Source organism: Scatophagus argus, chromosome 2, assembly GCF_020382885.2.
Source record: "Scatophagus argus isolate fScaArg1 chromosome 2, fScaArg1.pri, whole genome shotgun sequence".
Classification (NCBI taxonomy): domain Eukaryota; kingdom Metazoa; phylum Chordata; class Actinopteri; family Scatophagidae; genus Scatophagus; species Scatophagus argus.
The window spans coordinates 13,628,277-13,650,954 of record NC_058494.1 but is presented as its reverse complement, the minus strand read 5'-3'; the positions used below and the strand labels follow the sequence as shown (position 1 = coordinate 13,650,954).

The following is a 22,678-nucleotide window of genomic DNA, read 5'->3' as shown; positions in this document are numbered from 1 at the left end:
CCAGTTTTTTTGTTTTTGTTTTTCATTTTAGTCTGCTTTTATTTTTTTAATTATGTTAGCCCAAAATAACAAGTTTGTTTTTAGTCTCTCCATCCTCAGACCTTTGATTTGTTTATGTACACTATTCTTTTTCCACTCAAAACAATTTTATGTACCAGGTATCTTAATAAAATTTTGATTACAAATGTCTCTCTCTAACTGTGATGTAACCAACAAGACTGGCGAGATGTGTTATGTATGTTTACCGAGCTGTTGTAATTTAACTGACGCTGAGCCATTCTCAGGAAAGCATACATACATACATACTTAGACCAGTGCAACAATGTGACTTCCTTACAGTCAGATTAAATTGATAATCCTGCATGTTAATCATACTCCGTGAGCCAAGATGACTCATCCACGCTGCATAGCACAATATTCTACAGCTTCACCGTGCATATGTAGCATCCGGGTCCCTCGGATCCCTCTGCTGATTTAATGAGTGGATGACAAGATTTTATAAAGGCTTTACCATGCTGTCACTTTTGATCTGCTGCTCAGCTTAATGATCATGGAACAGATTTTCTCACCCAAAATCCTTCCAGACTTAATATTTTAAATGTGTGTGGCAGATGGTGATTTTTGTCGTGGCTAGTGATCAGAAGCCTGTCCATATTGAGAACCATTCAGACGGCAACATGAAGTTGTATGCAGCCATATACAATATTTAGCTTCATGTTAACCATCTGTGTGTTTGACTGATGAGATGATGGCTGCACAAACTGTCTTCTAACAGCACAGAATGTTAGCATGAATAGTAAGATAAACCTGGTGGATAAAGGTAATCACAGACTGAGACCTCTTGAAAAGCTTGGTCTCTGTCCAATAAATTTGTGAGATTTGTAATATGAAAGTAAGGCTGAAGATAGCAGGTTTGTGAATTTAGCATGAATTCAAAAGGTAGACAACTGTCAGGTTAATCTGCATGCAGACTTTTATAGGAAGCAATAAGCAATCTGTATATGTATACAAACTGTCTTAGGTAACCAAGGGAACACATAACCCCCACCCCACCCCCCCACCTGCTGGTTTGACCTTTTTCACTAGTGAATAACATTAGATGCACATATTTTCTGAATTTTCTGGATGGGAAGCTTTGGCAGTGCGGATGTGTCCCGTGGGCTGCCAGTTGGTGATCACATTTTTACATCTCTTGCTTTATTTGCCAAACTACAGGTGTGAAAGTGACCCAGGAGCCTTTGCAACCTTGATGGTTAAACTTAGAAACATCATTTCATGTTACTTTCTGGATTAGCCCAAACAGAGATGAGATGGATTGCTGTGGGTGTCAGTTTCATATTTAAGTGTTCATTCATAGATACTGGATACCAGGCTAAAACTAACACCAGAACAGAGACTCCATTCTGTGTGTGTGTGTGTGTGTGTGGTAACTGACAGCCCACCATTGATCTCCCTCAATCCTTTTTATGGCTGTATAAAACAGAGACAAATTGAGAGCAAAGGAATTTGCTCCTTTGAGGTGCTTTTGTTTCATCATCGTCTTCTCTCTCAACCCAATTTAGTCAAATTGTCAGTACATTAAACTTGCTTTGGTTCTTACCGCTGAGCACCGGGACCTGTTGGAAGATCTCTTTTGATATTCCCTCGCAATGATTCCTTTGAAGCTCTCGAGAGAATGAGATCTATTGTGATCTTTTGTGCACGCTAACTGCACATATCTGCAAAAGATAATGCCCTGATAAATGTGGTATTAGTAGGTTGATGGCATCTTTGATTCTCTGACGTGCGCACATTATTTGAGCCTCAGTGTTACTTCAGAGGTTAGGTTAATGTAGCACTGTAATGCCTGTGAAGTGCAGCAGTGATAAATGACTTGGAGTAAATCTGTGCTGTATGTTGTTGACTCTGATAATCCCCAACACGCTCCAAAGTCTGCTACACTATTGGCTCTGTGACATAAGAGGCATACACATATCACACGTTAACCTTCAGTCCTTTACTGATGTTCACACACACACACATACACACATAGAGCAGAGGAATGCCGTGTTTTCATTCCCCCGACCTGGACTGTCAATCAGAAGAACTTGGCCATGTGCTGTTGCACCGCACCATCCAAGCTGCACAAATTCCACCCATACCACCCACCCACAAACACAAACACACACTCACATGCACATACATATAGTACACTCACGAACAGAAACACACACAAACACACATCCTCCCACTGCGTGTCAGATTTTTTTCTATGTAGATAAGCAGCATAGCCATCTCCAATAATGCAGTTTTTGCCGCACAGCCCGTAAAGCAACTGAAAATCAATAATCGATGAAAAGTATTTTACAACAGCACCCTCTGTCCATCCCTCAAGCTGGAGAGCTATTGCCTCGTCTCAGACTGAAGTTCTATCGAAGAATTTGTTTTACAGCTAGCTGGCTATCTGTTTAAGTCACACTCTTCCTGAGCTAGGGTCAGTGACGACAGCAGAGGATGCGCAGGTTCAGAGATCAGGGTTGTTGCGATTGCATGTCTCTAATCGTCTGGAGGACAGCAATGTTTGTCTCTTCCTGTTCCCAAACACATGGGTGGAAGGATATTTTCAACTTGATGGCCTTGGTATACTCTGTTTCTGTCCCACAGGCCCGGAAATGTGAATCAAGACTTTAGTCTAAATAGCTCTGCATTCTTTTAAAAACCTGTTTTTCTCTGCGTCTGATTTGTCTACTTTCACTCTTTTCAGTTTTACAGTGTACATTATGTTAGTACTCAAAGGTGCTGAAAGTACTGCAGGCCTATATAATTGAGCCCAACACACCACTGTCTCCCCATATCTCAAAGTAGTGGTGCAGAGAAGCAGAGTGGCCGGCAGTCTAACAGCAGCATCACTGCATCATTTGCACACAGAAACAAAATGTCACTTGGTGGCCTTTTGATGACCCCGCACCCCCACCCCCTATAGACCTTAAGCTATGTTAGCAACTCAGTATATGTTGTACGTTCAGTGGCCTGTAATGGCCTGCAGAAATGCCACAAATCAGCTTGTCCCAGCTTGTCACATGGGAAGGTGTTATACAGCTTTTTTTAAAAAATATTAAAGAAAAACATTTTTATGTTATGCATTCTAACAATCTTGGATACAATTTCAATATGTTTCCTTGGACTGACAAAAATTAAAACAGGCTATTTCACTATTTTCTGAACGGTTAGGGACAAAAACACTTAACCGAATAATCAAGCAAATAATCTGCACTTAATTAGTAACAAATGTATTTGTTATTTGGAGCCCTAATCGTAATGACTGCTCTGATGAAACCCATTCCGATTTTTGTCAAGTATAGCGATGCCTGGACTGAAAGGTGCCCTGTTACACAGATTTATCAGAGTCCCGCAGGCAACAGTTCATGTTAGAGAGAGGGTTATTGTGTCTGAATAAGCTAGTTCATTGTGTCTGATGATTTAAATTCCTGACAGGTGTTCTTTGAATAGACAGCTTACCTGCTTTTAATCTGATGTAGATACTTCATGCCCCGACGGATATTATGGCATACTGGCACATGTACAAGTTGATACAGAACAACAGGAGGCACTCGAAGTATGTAAGGGCCACCTGACAGGCCACACTGATTATACCAATCGCCTCTCCCACAGTCTTTCCAGAAAATGAAATGCTAATGCTTTGGCTTTTGTGTTATTGTGTTCAGCTTGAAAATAAGTCAAGCTTTCTTTACATGCACTCTGATTGGGATATAGCTGGGCACCAAAATAGTTTGTTGAGAAGGCTTTTGTTGACACTACAGGCAAAAATGGTCCAGATCTGATTTTTTTTGTTCTTTTTTTCTTGGCTCATGTGACTGAGATCAGTTTTTTCAGAACAATTTCGATGGCACAAATCACTTTTCACTTCTTATTTGGTCCGTTTTCTTATGAGGTCCTACATTAGATATGTGTCTGATTCCTGATGGTGTGACAGTTGTGTGAATAGTCATATCAGAATGCATGTGTTTTTTTTTTTCTCTACTGAACACACTTACATCACTGATACTTCATTACTCATCAATTCATCAAATATGGAGGATCGCAGCAACAACTGGGAGATTTCAAATTTAGCAGATATCTGGCAAAAAGCAAAAACTTTTATTCTTGCTATCAGTCTGGAAAGCTGATCGTACCACAATTCAAGAAATGAATGCCTGCACCACAATTTTTTTCATCTTGATGATGGACTGTTGTGCCAGTGACATTTTCTGTTGTTCAGCAGCATGTTTAATGTGGGATTATGGCACAGATCTGTTCACACTGATGTCAGATACAAGTCACGTTAAACGATCAATGTGAGCAGTTGAGGAAAAAGACCAGATGTAACAAAAAAAAAAAGAAAATCTGAATTGGGTCACTCTCAAATGCAGTGTGAAGGCAGTCTTAAGACTTTTCATTAAAAGAAAAACTGCAGCCCCTCGTCTCGTAGGTGCAGAACTGTGTTAAAGTCCCATTTTCATTCTTATATACAGCCAGTTTTGTACTGTCTGATTGTTTCAGAGAAATTCATGAGTAGTGAACTGTGATACTAAATGGTTGTTATAGTTTCTCATTCCAGACACCCCACTGTTCTCCCATCTGTTCTCAGAGAGCTAATGTCACTACACCAGCACTCAGCATGTAGACCTCATGGCACCCCACTAGGCAAATATACATTGTTATATAAACATGCACACATACACTAAAAGCAAATATACATTCTTTTGCACCAGGGCTGAAGGAATGTTTGCAAAGAAACTAACTGAATGACTGAGCTGGCAGCTGGAGTTCTTGGACCTTTCTGCACACAGTTAACCCTCATATTGTCTTCCTGTCGACTGTGCAACTTTTGTCCTCCCAGGTCAATACTGACCTGTTCCAATTTAGCTGTTTATGATGTATGAAATATATAATTATTACCAAATTCTGTGGTACACCATGTGAATGTGATTCAAACTCATTACCGCCAATTGGACAATTGTTTTTGGCATTGCTAGTCAACAGACCTCATTTACCTAAAACTATAGGTAATTTTTGAGTAAAAGAAAACATTTGAAAATGGGTCAAATTTGACACAAGGAGAATACAAGGGTTAAAACAGCTGAAACATTAATCTGATTAACTGATTAGTCCATTGGCAAATTTATTGGTAAATGTGCTCAAGATTGATTGATTGTTTTAGTCATTTTTTTATGTAATAATGCCAGCCTCTTAAAAGGAAGCTTTGCTGTTTTTTTTTTATAGATTAAAGTCTGTCTACAGGTGTTGGCGAGTACTTCTTGCATTCGTAAAAAGTTATAACGGTTTTGTGGCTGCACTTGAGGTAGCATTAGTTGGGTCTGAAAAATTATTGGTGAATATGAAAATAAACCTGGGAAAGAAGAGAGCTTGGCTGACCTCTGACCTCTTGAGGCTAGCCACTTAGCCAATACATTTGACGCGACCGGCGCAACACACCCTAATCTCTGACCAGACTCCTGGCAACTAAAGTTGTGCTGTTGGTAATCAAGGGACCTTACTTTAAGAGGCCAAAATATGCATGAAATAAAAGGAATGATATCTCTGGTTCTGTTGCTTCAATTCTGATACTTTTTTTGTGAACTGTCCACCATGTGTGTGTTTTGCTTGTTTTGCTAATTGTCTTGTCAGCTTGAGTCATAGGTAGGGTTGGCCCGTTGTAGTTTTCAAACCGGTTTGACACTGAGCTAAATAACAGACCGGACCTGTAATTGTATTACAGGTACACTCTTTTCCCCGAGTACACACTTTTGTCTTTGACCATAATGCCTTCTGTCCATTGTGTGACTAAGTGTGAGTGACCCGTAGGGAGGAAGAGAGACTAGGAACTGGGAAGACTTGGTGTGTGGGAGTTCATACCACTGAGGTCAGACAGCCTACAACTTATTCCAGTAGCTGGTGTTATTGCCCTATAAACCAAAAAACTGTCAGTTTTAATGGAACTGATGCATTCAGTCATTTCAGCCATCTGGACTGACATGTAACAGGTGTTACAGGTGAACTGATACCTTATTAAATACTGTAGCACCCGAGCTGTGATCATGGCCACGTGCCATATTGGTGTTTTCTTACTTACTGCTGTTTGGATAGAGATGTAGTGTGCATTTGTTGGGTCCCACAGCACAGTTGTGGGTTGTTGTTCTTTGTGAGTACCAAGAGGGGACTGTGGGAGTTGTGTGAAAATTCACAGTTAAGGTGTAAAGATTCATGGTTAAAATAAAGATTTCCCCTTAATAACACTTCTGATGGGTTTTATAACATGGACACTGCCCATTGGAGAACAGACATGATTTATGGCAAATGAATGATTTAAATTATTCGTCATAGAGGCATTTTTATTTTTTGAATTGTAATTTTACTGATGTTACATTGGTCTACATAAATAACATCTATTGCATGTCTGTCTGCTCTGGAAGAGGGATCCCTCCTCTGTTGCTCATCCCAAGGTCAAAAGATGATTCAAGGAATAATAAAATAAAAATGTATTTAAGAAAAAAATACATTATTATCTAACTTTTCTTTAATATTATCTTTTCCTCTTGAAATACTGGATCCTATCACTTCTTTGGGCAAAACAAAAATCCTTTAAATTACTATTCAAGATTTCAGAATCACTCTTTGGTTTAGCTGGGAACAGGTTGACCTGAGTTTCTTTGATAATGATCAAGGTTTCATGAGAAACGTCTTATTTTCCGTGTACAAGATTTTTTTCTCATATTTGTGTCACAGGTTGTCCCATCTCGTGGGCAACCAGTTACTACGTCCCTGGTCAACTCCCCCGCTCCCCACGCCATTGTTTTCTCTTCTTCAGCAGTTATTCCCTCCAACCATCCTGACTTTCTCTGTCTCTTAACTTTTTGACTTTGTCAGCCTTCCCTCCTCTCCCCCCTGTATCATGTCTAATTATCGAAGTCAGTGTGTGTCTACAGGGAGTTTCTCAATACCTCCTCATCAAAGCTTCTGTTTGTGTTTGCGTGTTTATCTCTGACTGCTATTCTAGGCACTCTCCTGGAGCCCTGATGAGACACAAGCCTCCAGTCCCTACGGAGGCTTATACTGTAAGCTGTCACTGCACCTCCAGTCATTCAAAACACTGCCAAAATGAGATTTTGTATCTTCCTACCTTGTCTCGTCTTGCGATCTCTCTATATAAATTGTCTATATATATATGTATATATATATATATTTGCTCTTTGTCTCACCACCACATTTGTTGAGAGAACTCCAGCAAAAAGCAAAAGAGGTTGTTGCCCATCAAGGTTTTTCTGTTTCCCTCTTCTTTTTTCATCTTTTTGTTTTCCCCTTAATACACAATACACCTACGTTTCCGTACTGTTTTACATGGCACCCCCCTCCATGAATTCCTTGGCCTGAGGGCGCTGAAGGAATCCTTTAGGTGTTTTTAAGAAGAAGATTCTCACTATATTAATTAATACCCCTTAAGGCCCTGAAAGATCTACCAAATTCAAGGAGCAACATCCGCTCTGCTGAGATGCCTTCTGGGCAGAGATGAGAACCTTCACTGCAGAGTATGCGAGTGTTGGATGGAGATGAGGGTTTGGGGAGAAATAAGTAATGTGGCTGAGAGTTGACATGTTAACGCTCATTTTTTTTCTGAAAGTGAAAGTGTACAGCTGTATTTTGATGTAAAAGAGATCACCCTTTAATTTTGATGCTACTATTAATGTCCATAGCTTGTTTCTGAGGTTTTTCAGGTTACATGTCTAGAAAGTGTTTTGTGTGCGTGCATTGGTAAGGACCCTTTGTGCTTCAAAACTCTGTGATGGCGATTAGTGACAACAGCTGTGACAGCATGGCATTTGTTACAGAAGTAGGTCGTTGTATTGCTCAGACCTCCTCATTGTGAGATCTTAATTGCTTTGATGGCTTTATGTGTGTGCTTTTATTCATTTATTTTTTTATTTTGGTGAAGGACAGAACTGTTTAGGCACCACACGGGATTGTCAGTAACTCGAAGGATTATTGCTGTCATTGTTTAAACACATCCAGTTTCAGTGTTTTCACTGTAATTATTTTTATCATGTAAAGAAAATTGCAGAATTACATGTGGGAGAAAATAAGTGTTGCTTCTCTCCTGAGAAGTTGACTTTAAAAAAAAAAAGAGTGTTTTCTTCTAAAAGCAGAGTTATGTCTTATGATGGCAGGAACTCACTAATGACTGAGTTGCTGTGAGCTGGTTGCTATGTATGACTTAAGTCTATGCTCTCTCATGTAACTCTGAGTTTTGTGCAACTCAAATATTGTTCCATTTAGTCAGCTGCAGGGAAAAGCAAATGCCTATGCTCATTTTCTTTGAGAAGCATGGGGCTGTCTTATGATAAGGCACAAAAAGTTTGATGGGGGTGTGGGGCAGATGCTGTTGGTGAGGGTGGGAAATGATGTGGGGGACTGTAGGTCATGGTGGCTCTGCAGACATGGCTATGTAAACCAACTTTTTGTCGAGTTACAGGCTTCACAAATAGCAAGTCTGATCTTGTGTATTTATGGTATCCTCATTTGTAGCAGGGACTTTATAGGATACATCTGAAAATAGTGGCCCATGGTTCGCTATGTCAGGCCAGTGAACAGAGTCATTTTGGGGGAATGAATGGATCCAGTCATCTTTGTTTAACCTCTGATCTCTAACCCTCAACCCTGTCTTGTTGTGTCACAGGTTCCAGGATGGATGAGGCGGAGAAGTACAAACAGCGACTGGAGGCCATTGCTGTGAGTCTGTGCACCCACACACACACACAGGCTCGTATTTATCTGTTTATAGACAAATTGAGTCGCTAATGTATGCTCTCAAGCAGATCTGTATGCATTTACACTGACTGTGGAAAAGAGATGTTTGGTTTAATTGTGCTCTAAAATTGCCCCGTAAGGCAAATGAAGGTAGTCTGTGTGAATGTGGAGCCTCAAAGTACTGAAAATTCTGAAATTGTGATGACACAGGTTTTGGGAAAAAATAACATTAATGTACTGCTTCTGTCCAGCCTTCACAATCAGATTTAATTCATCAAATTCCTTTCTTGCTTCAGAGAAGAAATGCATCATCTTATAAAAATTGAAAACAAGTAATTCTGTAAAAGTTCAGTTTCATCCAGCAAACATAGTAATAGTACCAAGTTGATGGTTTCATAGAGGTTTGCGCAAGAAAAATTGAAGGGACTCTGGCATTTCTTTTTCCTCTCTAGCAGCTCATAATACAGCACACAAAAACTAGACTAAATTTCTCTGAAAAATTAAAGTTTGTAGATTATAGCATTGATTTTACTGCCATTTGACAACCATGTTTCCAACATAAACAAGATCTACAGCTTCTCCTGGACAGTTTCTCGAAAAAAAGAATTACAAGTGCCACAGCATCAGTGGCAGCTTGTCTACTTCTGCCTTAATTTCAGATTCGCCTGTACAGAGAAAGAGAGAATAAATAGTCTAAGCTCTCTGAGCTGTCCGTAACTCCTAAATAATTTACTGAGTGTGCAGTGTGGTGAGCCAGGGCGTCCCTGGTCCCTTGAAAACAACACTTGGTTGTCATGGGGACAGCTGCTCCCGAGTATTATGGTATGTACAGTATACCTGATGTCTATGGTGAGAGTGTCCTTGTGACAGATGGTTGACCAGGTGTTTCACTCTTTCTTAGTGATGTTTTATTCACCACCGTCTCTCCCTTTCTTTGTTTCTGATTATTAATTTACATCAGCTTGTTTATGTCTGGCTGCCGATCTGCGTTTCTGAGTCCATCATTCTCTCTATTTGAATAACAGTAATTTATTTGTACTCCTCTTGCTCTCACTCGCTATCTACCAAACCATCAATATGTCTACATTTACTGTCTCTCTGTGCAATTTCTCTCCTTCCCTCTTCATATTCATATGTCAGGAGAAGCGTCGGCTGCAGGAGGAGCAGGACAGAGCCAGGAGAGAGATGGAGGATGAGAAGCTCAGGCTACAGCAACTCAAGGTCTGACACACATACACAGGATGAGCTAACCTGTCTCATTCATTCACAAAGATATTCACAACTTATTTTCACTCTAAAACCACTCCAAAAATCCTCTGCAGACCCCTCCTGGCTTATTAGCAAGTACATAGCCTCCAAATTTACTTCCTCTTCTCACACATACACACATGGATGACCTGTATAACCTTCCACACTTCCTGGTTCTGCCAGTTTTTCACAAGGTTAGAGGCTTCCTTTGCTGAAATGAGGTTTTTATGTGAGTGTTTACACTCTCTGCAAGTCACAGAGCTGCTCTATTGTTTTCACATCATTTCCACACTGGCGTTCCCACTTCCTACTCCACTGTGTTACACTGCCCTGGGGCACATTCCTCAAATTGTGTGAAATTTAGGCAGCTTGTGTTTGCGTGCACGCAGGTATGCATGTGTGCACAAGTGTAGTCATGCATGCAGCTGTTTTGCATACACCTACTATATTGCATCTGTGAGTAAAAACAAATTTCAAAAGGCTTTGAAGATTACTTTTAAATGATTATTTAAACACTTGCTCTCTCACAGGAAGTGATATCATCATGGCTTTTAATACATTCATTAGATCTGATGTTGACTGTAACCCCAGTGTAGATGCAGGGATGTGATAAGCAGGGAGCAGTAGATTATACACAGCTCCTGACCTGCAGTAAGGTTTAGAGAGTGCTATGTCCAAGGGAACAGGGAGAGGAACAGAGCAGGGCTTGTTCTGTGCTGCAGGAGGAAACACAGGGATGGTTTTGTGACCGTTATAGTTGAGTAGGTAGCTTCTGGCTAACAGCTGCCCAATTTAGAAAACACTGGGCCATAGGCTGGAAGGTAGTGGGGTTTTTTTGCACGCTTTGACGTCACTAATAAGTGAGAGGCATGCAGACATCACTTGGCTTAATGCAGTAAGAGAAACTATAGCTGCTATAAGTACTTTGTATTAGGTTTTAGTAGATATAGCTATTTATCTGTGATAAAAATCATAAGTCTGTTATTCTAGATTAGATTTACTGAAAGTTTTCTGAAGACAGGTCTCTGCTTACTTATGTTTGTCAGGGTCAGCTAAAGACCAGCCGTTCCTATGCTGGCAAGAGTTTAGTGTCTGGCTCAAGGGTACTTTAGCTGCGCAGATGCTTGCTGAAATAAGCACTTGAACCAAGGTCAACTGGTTGCAACAGGGCTGCCATTCTGGCTTAGTCACCCTGCAGCCACTGTTATTAGTCCTGGCATACAGGGGAATACAGCTGATTTATTATATGTCTCCTTCTTGACAGTGTCCTGCTTACAAATATCATAATGAAGTGTTTAATATCTACATTTCAATAAATTTTGGCAGATGATTTTTTTAAAGTGGAATTTTATTTGTCTGAAAATAGCAATGGAAATACATTTACGCAGTAAACAATGGTGGAGTTGGCTTGATAAGCCTGACAAATGGCAATATAAACACTATCATCATAATGTCGTTTTTATGTGTTCTCTGTGATCTGTTAGACACTTGTAACAGTCTGTTCACAAACAACTGAGAGTTATGCTTTTCTTGAATGTAGTCCGCTCGGTTTAGTGTCCGGTGAGGAAGAAATGCAGGTAGCCTGCAGCAGCTTTTGTTCACTACGTCATGTCTTTTTCCAAAATTTTTATGTAGGCTAGCTGTATGTATTTCATTTCAGTGAGGAATTATTGAGGATCTACACATGGTATATTTATTTTACACCCAAGCAAAATGGTGGAGGATGACAATAGTGTGCTGTGTAGCAAATGATTTCTGTCTTTTCCTCTAACAGCAGAGATTATTTTGCTAACAGCAGCTAGTTTCAGTTGAACATTCTGTTGCTAGTAGCAACATCTACCGGCACGGCAGTTAAGAGTCAAACTGAGAGTGCTTCATCTTCTCTTAACAAGCAAATAATAACAGGTATCTTTCATTTACTGTCTAAATACCCTTGTTTGGCTGACCATAAGTTATCATTTTAACTATTTAGTGACATTTGAAGTGTAAGTTTAGATTTTAAAGAAGCTTTTCTGATTCGCAACTTAGTAAGTATTAGCTAGCTTTCCGTTAGCTAATTCACTATTCTAGTTAGGTTACCTTTAATTTACTTTTGGACTATTGTTGATAGCTTGTATTTTATTTTAATTTTATTTATTTATTTGTTTGTTTGTTTTCACAGAGGTATGTAACTAATTTGATAGTTAGTCTATACTAATCCAGTTAGTTATCTGGTGGCTAATTCAGTGCTACAGCTACAGTTGTTCACTGTTCAAGTCTTGTTTATTGTATTGTATTTTTCTTTTTATTGCTCTTTATCAGCAGGTGTTTAGCTTATCGCAGATATATCTGTATCTGTCTGTTGATAAGCAGCCATTCAGTACAGAGAGTTACATTATAGGGATAGCTACTATTGTTTAAACAGTATCATAGTGCCACCACAGAAGTATGCCAATACTGGAGAAATCTGATTCACACTCATCTGTCTGCTCCTTCCTCACTTCCTCTTTCTCACTCCAGAGGAAGTCTCTAAGGGACCAGTGGCTAATGGAAGGAGCTCCCTTGTCCCCAACCTCCCTGGACACCCAGACCCCGCGCTCCCCTTTGTGGGGCTCCCAGGCCCAGGAGATTGAAAAGCACATTGACAAGTACAGCCACTGTGTGTGTGTATGTGTGGAGGGGAGGGTTGTAAGAGTGTTAGTGTTAGGAGTGTTGGGAGACGAGGAGACATCTTGAGAATGCCCGAGACAGAGCATGACACAACTGGCACATTTTTGTTGTATTTGTGTCGCTGAAACTTCATGCATAATTGGTAGTTGAAGCAGCAATACCTCTTCTGTTTTTGTTTTCTTGTATTGTTGCTGTGTCGTACATTATGTATGCTTTTGTTGAGTTGAGTTTTAATTCTGCCAGTACCAAACTCACAGAGAATGAGAGGGAGCTCCAGCCTACTCACTTGCCAGTCAGGACTAAGCTTTTCTTTATTACAGTGGATGATGTTGTCAAGTCCCTAAAGACTATACTCTGTGATGCCAGTCTTATTATTGTATAGGTCCACAGCTCTGTCTCCTATTTGAAGAAAACAAGACACACACAGACACACACACATGGAGGGGCAGCATACAAAAGTTTGCCAACAGTAGGGTTACTTAGTTTGGGGTCATAAAATAGACTAAAAAAAGACATTCAGGCAACAAAGTTGAACATTCAAAAGTATCATTATAATCTAGAAATTAATTTGATCTGTGCCTGCCTGGGTGTCTCTCTCAGGTTGCAGTCAGAGAGTCAGCGGTTGGCAGAGGAGGAAGAAAAGCTGAAGGAACAGATGGAGAATGGCCAAATGGTGAAGAACTTGAACACATTCACACACACACACTCGCACACTCGCCCACTCACTGTGTGGACACAAAGGGGGTTGGAATATGTGTTGAACAAGCTCGCTCCATCATCTTCCATTAGGCAGAAAATTTCCCACAACTTCTGTCTGTGGCTTTTGTCCATGAATAATGCATTTCCTCCCTCTAATGTACCTTTGAAGTAGCACCTCTTGTTCACAAGCAGGAACTTTATGAATGTAAGCCTCTCTGTTACAGAAACAATTCATCACTTGATTCACTCTGAAATTATTGTTTCACTACAAGCCAAGTGCAAGTATGTTTACCCCACCTCACTGAAATTCTTTATAGTAAAACAAAAAAGTTTTTTTTTTCATTTTTTTTACATCTTAACCTTGGCTTTTGGAGTTCCTTAACTGGAAACATAAACATAAGATTCCATTTTTAATATCTATTACAGCCAGTGCTGGAGGAGACTTTGAATGTATGACCTCCTCTGTGTGAAAATATTGCATTTTTAACAGGCCCTGCCAGCAAAGCTTTAATTTAGTGGGCAGGCTGACAGTGACTGACAGCTAAAATCTGGCAACTCAAAGAGGCACATTAAGAAGATGTTTTTTAATGATTTTGTTTGCCTAATGCTTCCAAATGAGTGTTGATGATATGTTGAGGTTCTTGAAAGTGGGCTTTTAATTGTAAGGCACACACAATTACTGTTTATGTATACAGATCTGATGTAGTTAATTCCATGCTGTACCAATGTAAGTTCAAAGGTCACATAGGTCTTTTCAGCTCAACCACTCCCCCTTGTGACCAGGCAAAATTTCATTTTTCCTTTTTAACAGCTAAACTCATCACTATCCTCCATCTGTGGGACTATAGTGGACACATTGGCTAGTTCAGTACAGACTGAACTTATTTGTGCTGTGTAGGGCGTATTATAGACACTAATTTAGGCAACATGAGGGGAAATATTTCATAGTAATGTTGTGGATTGTGCCTGTTTCTTCAAACATTGTGAGGTACAGCAGTATTTGCATTTAATTTGTTGTCATATTCCATTCATAATACACCAGAGATTCATTCAACACAACACAAACAGCTTCACCAGTTGAGTCACAGTAAATTAAATTCCTTTCCTGTCCCTCTTACCCAACAGGAGCCATCGAAAGTAGAAGAGGGTGGAACAGGTATGAGGGTTCAGATAAACTTCAACTTATAGTGGACTTTTTTTACAAAATTGCATCTCCATTAGCTTTGTCACGAGAAAGTAATGAATTGATGCAACACTGTGAAGGAGTTAACATGAGTATTTTCAAGCAATTTTACTGGCTCCAACATCTACAGCCAGCTGTTTTTCAGAACTGTTTCAACACTGTTCTGTCCAATACCTGTCAACCTTACAGCACTCTATCACATTAAAACCAGCATGTGCAAACACATTGCTTTTCAGCCAAAACTGTGTCTCTAATCCTACTCTTACTTCATTACATCTGGACATGTTAATAAGATTTCATTTATTTAATCTTTGCATCCTGTGTCCCTTTTCTTTAGTCGCTTGCGGTGTAAACAATTTGGCTACTGTTTACAGAAGAATGTTCTCCATCAGAACTTCATTTTCTTCTTGTGTTGTGCTAAGAGACAGATTAAGCCACAATGTAATCCAGTCCTCCAGTGCACCTTAGTCGGAGCATTTTAATTCAAATGTACATAATTTTCAATGGTGTCATTTTATGAAAAATCAGTCTCCATCTTGTAATAATTTATGATTTTTACACTGCATGTCTGATAAGCAATGCTACCTACTAACATTGTAATAATTGATTATTTCTTCCGCAGAACTTGCCCATGATGCGGTTGTGCAGAATGGAGGAAACAAGGCAACAACACTGGGTAGGCATAGAACTGACTCATATGAGAAAATGTACACAGACGTACACCACAATAATTTCATAATGCTGCTGTATGGGCAAAACAAATCCTGCACCCATTAAAGAGTGTTTATAGCCTTACTGACACCAACATTGTATTTCCTCTCCATTCTTCCTCTTGTTAATTCTCATCTAATCATCTTTTTACCCCAACTCCGTGAAGATCATGAAATCCCCTATAGATATACTTGTCTGTATGCATTGTATGTCCTGATTTTAAGAAAATTTGCATTGTAAATGAAGGAGTGTCGTGGATATACCTGTACTTCACAAATGTTCATACATGCTGTGATGAATATTAATACATGATGAATAAGGTTTTGCATACTTATGCTGATGCACTTTCAAATGCATAACTTGCATTTTTAGAGGGCAGTGAGTACATGACATGTCACCTACCACGCTGGTGAAGCGGACGAGTAAGTTCTAAAAAAGAAATAAAGAAAGAAATTAATGCACCCATTTGTATAAAAATATCCTCTACAGCCACAGACTTCTTAATCTAGATTTACATCTACGGGTCTGGGTCCACGCATTTTTTCTGGCACAAAAGTGCTGGCAGGATGCTGGGGAACACTGATATGAAGCACTTGTGTTTTGAGAGAAAACACAAACAAAAAAAAAGTTGCTGCACATTGGCTTTGACTGACTTTAGCTTTGTAGCTAACTTAACATGGTGTTAAAAGAGGGCTGACGACACAGAGCAACAGACTTAGAACTTGGAGAGAGATAAAAGCACAACACTCAGCAGCGACAACTCCGCCTGATCTGCTCCATCAAATGGGCTTTCTAGTCTTTGTTGTGTTCTGATAAAACTCAACATGCTTGACCTCCGTTTTCTTGCTTTCCAGGGTGACAATGACTGGTTGTCATAGGTCATCACTCTCCACATTAGGAACAATTTGAAACAAAAAAAAATGCTGGGGCTGAGAAAAAAAAACGCTATGGGTACATCAGCCCTTGTTCATGTTCTTTGCATCTTCTACTTACTTCATCAACCTCTGTGTATTTTTTTCATGACAATCCTTAGAATGGTTGTTATATTTTAGTCGTTCAGTCATTTTTAATTTCTTTTGTGTTTTGTAATTCATCTTTTCTCAAGGTGTTGTTGTTGGTTGTTTACGTTCTGCTCTATAACAAATAGAAGCCTCCTTTCTTTAGTATACAGGTGGCCTCTAGCTAATACTTGGCCTTTATCTGCTTCTGCCACTGACCTCAGAGCAGAGGTAAATGGCTTTTCTATGCAATGCATTAAGGTGGCAGAACTTTTGTTAATTGCATGACAATACATAAATTAGCTGTATTGAGCACTGACATAATGGTTGCAAAGCAACCTCTAATTGCAATCAAGTAAGGGTGTGTCTCAACTGCAGTGAAAGCTAATAATCAGTGTTAATGATAATGTTGCATATTGATTGCAAATTCACTTAGCATCGTTTGAATGTAAGAGCAGCACTAACCATTCAAATTAGTGCCATTACACATAAATCTCCTGTTTTACTGTGATATTTATTTGATGTTTTTTTTTCTTCAGAAACAGCTGGAAATGAGATGAAAACAAACCAAAGCCCGTCAGTGAATGAAACTGCAGCTGTCATAACAAATGGCGGAGAAGACTTAGAGGCAGACACCAGCCCTGATGCTTCAGAGCATGATAATCAGTCCACCACCAATGGACCAGTTGTAGCCTCTGAGGGTGTTATTAGCATGAAGCTGGAATCAGAGTTGAGCCTTGGTGTTTCTGAGGCAGAGCCTAGTCATGTTCCAAGTGTCAGCATTAATGAGGAGGAGGAAGAAGGGACTCTGGTGATGAGAGCAGAACGTGTGATCATCACAGATGAAGGGGATGATGTACCTGAGCATCTAATGCCCCAAGAAGATCAACAGAAGACTATGAAGTCAAAGGAAATCCCATTGCCAGATCCAGAAGCAGGTCAACAGGGAAGGGAGTGTGCAGAGGAAGTAGTAAAAACAGAAGCAGCGCCAGAACCTTGTGAGGTAAGTGAACCCACTGAAGAGGCACAACCAGCAACTGCAGACGGAGACATGCAGGGTGGCGTGAAGACAATCGAAAACAGAGATGGAGAGACAAAAGCTGAAGGACAGGACATATGCTCAGAAGAGTCCACCTTTGGGCAGGTGCAGCCCCCGGCCAATGCACCAGAGGGCACTACATTGTCTTTGGTGCCAGTCTACTCTCAGTCTGCACTTAACCCTGCACTGGAGGCTGAGGGTGAAGCTGCAGTATCACCAGAGGGAGCTGAGGTGCCATTAAAAGCCCAAGACCCTGGCCAGTTCCAGGAGGTACCTCTGGCTGATCCCCAGGAGAATCTGAAGACAGCGACAGGGCCCGGGGAGCAGGAACCCCTTCTGTCGCAGGCCAAAGCCCCTGACACCGGTGCAGGGCCAGCAACAGCTAACAGCCCCACCAACACAGGGACACACAGCCCGACCAGGGCTAATCAGGGAGAGGAGACAGAGGCACCCAAACGCAAAACCTGCCAGTGCTGCTCTGTCATGTAAATGCCCTCCCAGAGCAGTCATTTCCTCTCTCCCTCTTCAGCCTGCCAATATCCTTCATTCTGCCTCTCTCCTCCTTAGTTCACAACACACTCCTGACCTTGTCTCCTTGTTTCATGTGCCCGTCACATCAGTATGTCCACAAGCCGCTTTCCTTTCCATGACCAACCTCTGCCCTCATTCCTTGCATTCATCCTGAAACTTCCTCATCCCACTCTTGAGTTTGATCCTCCAGGAGCAAACCAGCTCTCTCCAGTGTGACATCAAAAAGTTATGGACTAGACTTGTTTAAGTGCCTTGAAAAGCTTTCCATCCAGAACTACACTTTTAAATTCTCTTCAGTGTGGACCAAAAATGAGGTGTGGGTGTTGTTTTTATTGTTTGATTTTTTTTTTCTTTTCTTTTTTTTAAGGTTAGGAGATGAGCCAGCAAATCCATAGGATTATACAACTGACAGATGCAGTTAAGCAAAGGTCTGAAGATGTATTTAATTTAAAATGTTGTAACTACATATATGATTCATTGAGTAATTTTCATAATCTAAATGTGAGATTTAACTTGAAAAGTCCAGAGACATAGAGGTTCAGAGAGGATATTGTTTTAATTTAATGACTTTCAGACCTGAATTATTTTATTGATTTTGGTCTTTCATTGGAGATATTTTTAATCCAAGTAGGGCGTGAACATGGTTATTCCTTCTGTAATGCAGGTTTTGACAGTACACAGACTAATACTATGAAATGGTCTAACTGATAAACAGCTTGCACCACTCACACCACTTTGTGGGCCCTTGTCACTTTTAAAAGAGCAGTTATTTTGAAATATCTGAAAGTATGAATTTTGCATTTTTAGTACATGAACTTTTAAGAGAGACTTCAGAGCTCCTGATATAGCTCTGTGCATGGGTGTATATACTGTACACAGAAACTGAAGTTTAGAGTATCTGACATGTCAGCTTTGAAATGATTAACAAGTGATTTAATGATTAAACTGACATTTGTGATAACAGTGCCTAATGCACTTGATGTTCATCCATCTTACTGGAATTTTCTCAAACTACTACACACACATGACACAATATAAAGTGTTTAACCTTTGTTTTTTTTTTGTTTTTTTTCTTATAATCTCCTCTGCCACACGTAAGAAAATGACAGTTGGAGTATGTAGTCCACTTCAGACAACTGGTATATTTCTTAGATTGTATCTGTTAGTTGTGGTAAATATTACCCTGAAGAGAAGACTGGAACTAACAGGATCTGTCTTTGAGTGATTCTGCAGAGAGATTCTACATAGAGTAGGATCACAGAGACTGTACTCGTGAGATAATGTACCTGGTGTTCCCTGCAACAACTCCCATTATCTCAAATCCTTCACTTATCCAAGTCCATAGAGCCCCCAGTGCAACCACAGTGTGATGTGCAGTGGCTAGCAGCACAGGCCTCTCACGGGCCAGACCGAACTCTGTCTCTGTGGAAAGAGATGCAGCAAAGGGCCCTGTAACTGTGAAAACAAGCCGTGCTGAGATGAGAGCTCTCAGGGGGGTCCTGTTCAACAACAGTAAGACTTCCAAGAACCATCACATAAGGAGCTAGTGCCTCTCTAAACTAGATTGATTCTCATCAGCCTGCTTTTATGGTAAAAAGAAAATGGATAAATGATGGTTAGATTCATAGGTGATATTGCATTATTCTGTGCAGAGCTGTCTTGTAGTTTGTTTGTCTTAAATTAAGAGTCCTGTCTTGGTTAAATATGATAATTGTACTTTTCTTCATTGACTTAAAATTGTTAAGCCAAAAAGCATTTATTTCAATTTTCCGTAATAGAATTTCTAACAAACAACAAAAACGCAAGAACCAGATTTTCTGTTCTCAGAGCGCAGATTTCTACAAGCAGTCTCTGTTAAATAGTTCAGTTATCATTAACTTAATATTTAAGTTTTTATATGTTGCATAAATAAGCCCAGGTCTCAGGGAAAGTTCATACTCTGTGGGCAAGTATACACTTTTAATCTCTTTGATCAACCAAACACGTTATTACAATGTATTACAGTGTATACTGTGAGTTTAACAGTGTATCTAGTTCTCTAAAATTAGTTTAATTGCTCTAAAGGGTTACACTGTGAGTAGGTTATCGTTGCAAAAATGACACGGGTGTTTTGGCTGATGATTTGTTAAAGGCTGAAATGAACACTGGTTTAGATCCCAGATTCATTTAATTATTTGCCTAAGATCTGAACATTAGAATCAACCTTTGCTTTTTTAGCATTACACAAAACGTTTTTGGGTATTGCAAAACAGGTCTTTCCGATAACACGTTAATGATTTTAAATCAGAACTGCAGTGCAAAGAAGACTGGAAATAACCTCAATGAATGAGCTTTACTGTAGTTTATATAGTGGTTTCAACAAACATAATACATATATCCCTTCTGAAACTGTAGCTCTTAATCTCAGCCAGTAAGATTAAAACAGAAGCCTGCTATTTCCTCAGTACTCAGTGTCTGGTGTTTCCAGCAGGAGTTACGGTGAAGTCACCACAATATCCCATGTAATAACACTGAGTAGGAAAAGTGTAAATAACAAGGAATGACAATATTTACTTCTCATTTGACTATCACAGAGAACACATGGACTCTGCTCTCTCAGTATTGTGAAATTAATTTCTGATGTGACTTTAAAAACAGGTAAGCATCTATATTGGCACCATTTTCAACTTTCAAGGCTAGCAGTGGAACTAAGTAAAGGTCTGCCGACGGATGATTTCAGCATACAGAAACATGTTTGCTATTCTTGTCATCACTTTCCTCTGCTTGATGTCAGTGAGCCATTCAGCTCCTCTGGCCTGTAAAGACCTGCTCCAGCCTTTCGATCAACTGGATCCTCATGAGTTGGAGGGCAAGTGGGCTTTGGTTGCAGACAGCCTGAAAGTTATTAGATCTTCTGGGCCTGTTCCACTAAGTGACAGCGTGGCTATTTATTTTTACAATTCAACGCTCAGCAAAAGCAACCGTTTTGGCAGTGCATGCCATTATTTCTCCCACAATGTCTCAATAGAAAGCTCACACTATAACTTCCAAGCTGGACAGTTCAACTTCAGCGGGACCTTGTTCCGTACTTCCTGTTCAGACTGTGTGGTGTTGACCTTCAACGTGGAGTCACCAAATTTTGCCACAGAAGAATTGTGCCTATTCAGCAAAAGGAGGCAGGTGGACGAGAAGGAGCTGAGGGAGTTCAAAGCTCAGGTGGACTGTCTGAAGATGCCTCAACATGTTGTGATGGATCCCACCGAGCAGCTTTGTCCAGTCGTGCCACGGCGGCAAAAAAATCCAAATGTTTAAGAGGCTTTGGTGTATATCTGTTGATGGTGTGAATACCAACAATGGCGTCACATGCAGTTCCTGTGCTTGCTTTTGTGCATAATTTAACTTTTCCACAGCTTAATCATTAAGTTGAAAGTGAAAAGTAAAAGTGAAAAGTAAAACAATAAATATATCCAAAATATTTGAAATGTAAAAACCTCAGTGATCAGTTCATGTTCTGCTTTTGCATTTTGATGCTGCTTTGCTTGTTTGCTAAACAGCATAACAAATAAACCGTGAAACTCTCCATCAGTTTGTATTTCTTGTAACTTCAGCATGTTTGTGATCTGTCCAAATAATACTTTCTAGTGAAGCTGAAGCGTCATTTAAGGGGGAAATGCTATAGGTTAAGGGAACCACAAAACCTGCTGCACTTAAAGCACCATCAATTTGTTTGAACGTCTCATAGTTAATCAACTGTTGTTAAGCCAAATCTTTTAAAGAAAATAAATCCACAGTGAATTGGCTTTATCTTCATTCACCAATAATTTCATTACCTTCAATATTTCATGTACAATCTGCACACTTAAAAATCTTTTCTGTACTTCAATGCCATTCCTTGTAAGAGTGCAGATTAAAAAAAAGATAAAAATCTGCAAAAAGGCTGCAGTCTGACTCTGAAGATGACTGGTCAAGGAGAACCGACTTCTCTCAACAAGCCTTGCAATAATTTGTCACTGGCCCTGATGTATATGATATAATTATTAATGGAACATTTGTTCTCAGAGTTTGTCTGAAAGAAAATTTAGATTTAGATTTTTTATTGGACAGTGTACAGTATAAAAGTGCAGCATTTTGTACAGATAATCAAACCTAATCAATAAATATAACTGAGCCATGGCAGTTGGGCCAATATTAAATTTAGTTTTCAGTTTTTTGCAAACAATTACCACCATAAAATTCCATAGAATGATTGCATACAGCTTCTATTTACTGATTAGTTATCCGTAACATCCCCCATTTTCTAGAAATCCAGTTTACTCATCAGTATTTATAGAACTTCAATCCATAAAAAGAACAAACAGTAAAACATTTTCCATTTTATTTCATGAACAAAATGTGATGACCTTGCAACATTACCACGGACAAGATAGACCAGTAAACATCCAGTGTAAACAGTTAATAGCCCAGTACTTCAAATGCTCTTTCACAATTTTCCAGTCAATCAATCTGCCCTGGTATTTCCAATATTGTGAAGCAACAGGTTCCTAAAAACAACTACTTAACTGGACACATTCTTCCGCAAAGTCTACAGAGTGCCTGCCAGAGGTATCCCGTCAACTGCCTTTACACAATACAATATGGCATTCGCTGCCTGCGTCATCGCTGTCCTCTGCTTAGTGTCTGTGAGTCATTCAAGTCCTCTGCCCTGTGAAGAACTGGTCCGGCCTTTGGTTCATCTGGATCCTCGTCATTTGGAGGGAAGATGGGCTTTGATTGCGGGAAGCCTGAAAGACACTGTGGCTGCCGACGTCCTTAAAAGAAGAGACAGCGTAACTATTGACCTCTACAATTCCTCATACACCC

At 39.8% G+C, this 22,678-nt stretch overlaps 1 protein-coding gene across 2 annotated transcripts in view; it reads left to right on the top strand.

Annotated features, from left to right (window-relative positions):
• LOC124070835 (paralemmin-3-like) overlaps positions 1-21,398 on the top strand; it is a 30,978-nt gene extending 9,580 nt beyond the window's left edge. The window contains exons 2-8 of one of the 2 annotated variants that reach the window (XM_046411112.1): positions 8,711-8,763; positions 9,922-10,002; positions 12,529-12,656; positions 13,279-13,351; positions 14,503-14,533; positions 15,183-15,236; positions 16,809-21,398. In XM_046411112.1, the coding sequence (XP_046267068.1) occupies positions 8,719-8,763; positions 9,922-10,002; positions 12,529-12,656; positions 13,279-13,351; positions 14,503-14,533; positions 15,183-15,236; positions 16,809-17,797 (1,401 nt within the window). In that variant the 5' untranslated portion in view covers positions 8,711-8,718 and the 3' untranslated portion in view covers positions 17,798-21,398. Of the gene's footprint in view, positions 1-8,710; positions 8,764-9,921; positions 10,003-10,028; positions 11,935-12,528; positions 12,657-13,278; positions 13,352-14,502; positions 14,534-15,182; positions 15,237-16,808 lie in introns of those variants that run through there. The other variant, XM_046411120.1, reaches the window with a different exon arrangement.
• The last annotated feature ends 1,280 nt before the right edge of the window (positions 21,399-22,678 follow it).